The sequence below is a fragment of the Otolemur garnettii genome, unplaced genomic scaffold, assembly GCF_000181295.1.
Source record: "Otolemur garnettii isolate 467f Iridium unplaced genomic scaffold, OtoGar3 scaffold00082, whole genome shotgun sequence".
NCBI lineage: Eukaryota > Metazoa > Chordata > Mammalia > Primates > Galagidae > Otolemur > Otolemur garnettii.
The window spans coordinates 1,018,617-1,023,915 of record NW_003852477.1 but is presented as its reverse complement, the minus strand read 5'-3'; the positions used below and the strand labels follow the sequence as shown (position 1 = coordinate 1,023,915).

General features: G+C 52.3%; 1 protein-coding gene across 2 annotated transcripts in view; it reads right to left on the bottom strand.

The window, feature by feature from the left end:
* Nucleotides 1-932: 932 nt before the first annotated feature.
* The window catches only part of TTC21A (tetratricopeptide repeat domain 21A), a 39,137-nt gene continuing 34,770 nt past the window's right edge, over nucleotides 933-5,299 (bottom strand). For both annotated transcript variants that reach the window (XM_003794476.1, XM_003794475.1), the window contains 9 exons: nucleotides 4,822-4,932; nucleotides 3,989-4,070; nucleotides 2,988-3,138; nucleotides 2,600-2,761; nucleotides 2,286-2,478; nucleotides 1,974-2,198; nucleotides 1,335-1,455; nucleotides 1,099-1,166; nucleotides 933-1,010 (listed from right to left, as the gene is read on the bottom strand). In XM_003794476.1, coding sequence (XP_003794524.1) covers nucleotides 933-1,010; nucleotides 1,099-1,166; nucleotides 1,335-1,455; nucleotides 1,974-2,198; nucleotides 2,286-2,478; nucleotides 2,600-2,761; nucleotides 2,988-3,138; nucleotides 3,989-4,070; nucleotides 4,822-4,932 — 1,191 coding nt within the window. The remainder of the gene's footprint in view (nucleotides 1,011-1,098; nucleotides 1,167-1,334; nucleotides 1,456-1,973; nucleotides 2,199-2,285; nucleotides 2,479-2,599; nucleotides 2,762-2,987; nucleotides 3,139-3,988; nucleotides 4,071-4,821; nucleotides 4,933-5,299) is intronic.

Here is a 5,299-nt window from a genome sequence, read left to right as displayed (position 1 = left end):
CCTCCTGGCTCCCATTTCAGAGTTCCTTCCCCTGAAGCCAGACTGGCCCATTATTGCCATCCTGAAAAACAGGAAGAGTGTATTGGGAGCACAGAAAAAGTGACCTCTGTCACACTCTTGCTAGTTGTAATTAATATTATTCCTCTAAATAGGGACCACTGCATTTGCCCCCGTAGGCATTAAAAGGGTTTCTGGAGGATGAATTAGTTGGCCAATGTCCTTTACAAAAGCTGAAGTGTAGACTATTTTTTTCTTGGTATGTACCTTTCTGTGCCAGGCAAGGGTAAACAGGTTTGTCCCAAACCGTTTAAGACCAGCAGAAGCTGGCTGAAGACTTGGAGAGGGGGGAAGGGGAGATAGATGTATGGACAATGTAAGACAATGGCCCTTGCAACCTACAGGCCCTTTTACACAGGGCCTCTGCTGTGTGGGCCTTCTGCAGCTGGTCCTCCTGTCTGGGCCTGCTGCCAGGCAGACTCAGTGGGAGCATGGCAGGGAGCAGCAGTTGCTTCTTTAGCTCTGGGATGCTGGGAACCAGGCAGAAGAGGCAAGGCAACAATTTAAAAATAGCTGTAGGGTATTTTTCTAACCACCATTCCATTGGGAGCCCCCTCTTCATTCCCCTCTACCCCCTTGCAGAGTCTGGGATAAAAGTGAGGTCTGTTAGCCAGTATCCAGTGAGCCCAGCAGATGTTAGGCCAGCTGATGTCTTTCTTTCCAGAGTGAAATTACTTCTTGTGCCTTAAAAACATATAGTTTTGGGATGTCCCTTAGGCCAGATGAGGCATGATTCAAAATAAACCACAAACAGTACAGAAACAGGGAAGAATATGTCATTTTCTCAATCCCTTCTCTACTGACCCTCTTCTCACCCCTCCACACAACTTCAGCAGGTTGATGGCTTCTGCTGGCCAAGGCCCCTCTAACCACAGCTAGGGCCTCAGGGACCCTTGGGCCTTTTCCAAAATTTCTTTTCTGATCTTAGGATAGTTGGGGTGCTCTGAGAGGATCTAGAACAAAGAGAGAATGGATGTGTAGTGTTAGATAGACTCCCCTCCACTATACCAGGCCCTCTTCTTGCCAGTGTTGGTAGCTTACATTGTGGCAGATTTCAATGGCCTCTACAAATTTCTTGCCCTTCAAGTAGTTGAAAGCGAGTTTGAAACCTGTTCGGAGCATGGAGAATACAAATGGTAGAACTCTGATGATCTGAGAACCTCTCTGGTTCCCACAACAGCCAGGGTACAGGCCCTGAGTTCTGGGGTCAAGTTGGGGGTCCTTCTATCTACCTCCCTTCCATACCACACTCACATGCACCTCGGGAGCAGCCTTACCAATGGCAGGGTTGGCCTGATGACTGTACTTCCAGGCCAGCTCGTAGTTGGTGGCTGCGTCTTTATAGGACTGCTCCTTCTCCATGATGAAGCCCATATACTCATAGGCCTTGCAGCAGGACTGCAGGGAAAGCCGGTCAGAGCTTCTGTGAAGGGGTAGCTTGCTGGTCCAGGGGCCAGGGAGGGACCAGGACCAGAAGGGGGCAAGGGATGGTGGTGAGCTGCTTTACCAAACCACAAAGGGATCCCAGGGCACCCCACCTTTGGGAGGGGTGAACGGTGCCACCTCCACCTCAGCTACCCCAATGCTGGCATAACCCCTTTCTGAGCAGCCCTTCTGTGTGAGGTTTATGGTATGCACTGACCTGCAAATGCCCTTTCCTGGCCAGACCCCACAAACTTTTCCCATCTATTTCTGTAATTGTGTTTTCTCCTCTGGCCATGACTCCTGTGTACCTGAGCTCCCAAATTCCTGTCCTCATCTATTGCCCATGTGCCCCTCTGGTTACACTTCTTCCCGTCTGGTTCCTATTTTGTATCTCCTTTGACCCCAGACCCTGCACACCCCTGGCACACCTCCAGTGGCACCCTCCTCCCACTCCCCAGTCACCCCCCAGCTGCCCCTACTGCGCCCCTCGCCTTGTTGTACTGCAGGCAGCGCCGCAGCAGCTCTGAGGCCAGGTCAAACTTGCCACCCTGGCAGTAGATGTCCGCCAGCAGGAGCCAACTCTTTTCCAGATCCTCAGCCTCAGTCAGTACCCACGGGACCTTGGCCAGGCGCTTCAGCTGTGTGCGTGCCTTAGGGATCTGCTTCAGGAGCAGGTAGGTCTGCGACAGGGCCAGCAAGGCAGGGATGCTGTCCTTCTACACACCAGGTGGGACGTGAGTGTCAGTGCACTTTGGTCATGGGACTTTACCTGGCCTCCCGCCTGCCCCCGTAAGCCAGCTTACCTCAGCCTGCACCATCTCGATGAAGGTGCCCAGTGCTGCCTCCATGTTGGCCTTCTCCCTGGTGGCCAGCAGGCAGAGGCCATGCAGAAGCTGCAGCTGGGTCTGGCCCATGGCTGTGTGAGGATAGAAGTCCCTCAGCAGCTTCTCCGCTGTGCGCACGCCGTGTTGCTCTATCTCCTTCCTGTCGGTGGCTCTGTAGGCATCGGACAGTGGCAGGCAGCCTGGCCTCCTGGCCCTCACTTGGCCTTTACCCAGAGGCTACAGGCTGTCTCTGACTTCCCTAGGGTTCTGCTCCTGCCCCCACTGGCCCTTACTTGCTCTGAGCCACCAGGTTCTCAAAAACGTCTCCGCCCATAATCTCATTGTCTGGGTTCAGACAGATCTGCACCATGTAGTAGGTGGCACTCTGGCCCCAAGAGCTGTCCTTTCGTGCTTTATTTAAGAACTTCAATGCTTCGTTGGGTTGCCCTTTGTGCCTGTAGTAGAGAAAACTACCAATAATTAGTTAAGGAAACTGAGGCCCAGAGAGCACAGGGATACACAGCAGCCACTAGTCTGCACAAAGCAGGGCTAGATCTTTGTTCTTCTGGCTCCCCATTCTGGAGGCTTACTTTCTGCCTCCCCATGTGCTGAGCAAGAGCCTAATGGGTCTAGTAGGGAAGGCCTCCTGCACAGAGCTGCCCTGCAACACACCCCGCTCACCAGCAGTAGATGCCTCTGCAGTAGTTGAACCCAGGCTCCAAAGGCACCCGGCTGGACACCTTCTCTGCCAATTCAAAGAAGGCAGGAGCTTCTTCAAGTTTGCCACTTCTTCGTAGGAGATCGATTAATTTACTCAATATCGAAAAATTGTCTAAAATAAGAGAGCAGATGTCTCCAGGCTATAACAGCTAATAGCTATGACAGGTTGGCAGGTAGAGAAAGAAGCAGGGGGTAATGCCCCTAGGAGGAGCCAGGACACACTGCCCATTTGGGTTGAGCAGGGATATTCCAACAGCTCTAGTGTCTCCTCTGGTCTCTAGTTGAATGAAGAAGAATATGCTTAAAAATAGTAATAATAGCAACTAACACATACATAGCACTTATACTATATCTGGCACTAAGTGCTTTGATGTTGTAGATACTCTTATTGTCCTTGCTTTACAGATGAGGATACTGAGACACAGAGAAGTAATTTACCATAGGGTATATAGCCAGTAAGTGGTAGACCAGGACTCAGACCCAGGAAGCCTGGCACCAGGAAATACTCTTAACCACTGCAACCTGTCAGGCATGTCGGCAGACTCTGCCGTGGGCCTGTCAGAACTCCAGTCTAAACTTCAAGTCTGGACCCTTTCTCAGGAGAAAGGGTAGTTTATATTGCAGTGAATCAGAATGGAGCTACACATCAGGGGAGAATTTCTAGTCCTCTCCAGGTGGCTGTGACTTCAGAAGGGGACTGTGTGAGGCTGTGATTCGGGGACAGACAGGCTGTCCTGGGTCCAGTGCCAACTGCCTGAGACCAGGAACTGGCCTCTTGGACTCGGGAAGGGCCGGCACGTTCCATTGGGTCTTTATCAGTTTCCTGCCTCTCTGGGAACAATCAGAGAGGAAGGGGCTTCCTCTGCCCAGTCAGGAAGGAGGGGAGAGGGCCCACCCTTCTCTGGGAGACCAGCCCTTGCTCAGTGGGAACTGATGTATGCAGTCTCAATGGGAAAAATTACCTGGTGCTTTCTCCAGAACTTGGTGGTAGAGATTGATGGCCGCTTCATAATTCTGTTTTCTAAACAGCAGGTCAGCCATCATCTATCAGAAAACACACGAGGCTCTGAAATTCCAGACAGCAGCTTGCATGGGTGTGGGGGTAGTGGTGGTATGTGGGAGGAGATAGGGGGACGGTGTTAAGGAGAGAAGGTAGAAAAGCACATCTAAGGCAGCTTCTCTAGGCCCTGGGAGAAGCTACCAGAGAGTAGGGCCTTCCTGTGCAGGGAGTTAAGGAGGGCTGGGTGGAGGATAGAAATGGGAGGGTAAGGCCAGGAGTAGAGGCCAGTAGGGGCTTTTGACAGCCTACAGAGCCAGCCCCTCCACCCAGGTCTGAGCATTGCCAACTCCAGGAAGTAGAAAGGGGGGTGGGGTGGGGTGGGGTGGGGACTCTCTCTTCTGTTCTGCAGGGTCTTGGCTTGTGCTCCTGGGTGGCCCTAGAAGACATCTGGGTTATAGAGAGGAGAGAAGCAGGATGGGGGAGGGCTTTCCCACAACTTGCTGAAGCCCTGGGAAACTATCCCACCCTGACCTTCACCTATAGTGGACATAGTTTCCCCTGGAATGAATCAGCCTCACCCACTCCCCTTAGATTGGCCCAGGAAGATGAGGCTGGTCCCTGCCAGCCAGTCTACCCCTCCTGGCTGAAGGGCTGAGCAGGTGCAGCAAAGTGTCTCATCTGCTTGACAGCAGAGGTGTGTCAGTGAAGCATGTGAAGGTATGGGGCTAAGAAGCAGCCTGCATTTGGTCACAGGAACCCTGGGGAGGATGGGGAGGGTGTCCCAGGGCCTCCTACCACAGAGGCGGTCTCGTGATTCTTTTCAGTCTGCAGGAGGATGTCACAGTGCTGCTCACACAGATCCAGGTGTCCCTGAAGCAGGTAGAGCTTTGCTAGCTCCAGCATCACCTGGGACAAGACCAGAAATAATAAACTAAGTAATGAACACCGTGGGAAAACCCAGGGATTGTTCTTGACATCTTTCCCTCATACCCACTTCTATTAACTCTGCCTTCAAAATATGTCTCAAATTCCCTGGGATCATGTCTCTGGGCTTCTCCTTCTCCCACCCAGTTCATACCATGTGCCTTACCAACTAATCCCTGAAAGTCAAGCCTTGCTAACCGTACTCATCTTTCAGCTTTAGCTCTAGCCTCACTCCTCTGGGAGCCCTCTGGGGCAGGTACCCTTCCTCTGAACTCCTGCGGTGCACTGCATCCACATGCAGGACTATATTTCACAGCATCAGAACTGCCCATGCTCTCACCATACCCTC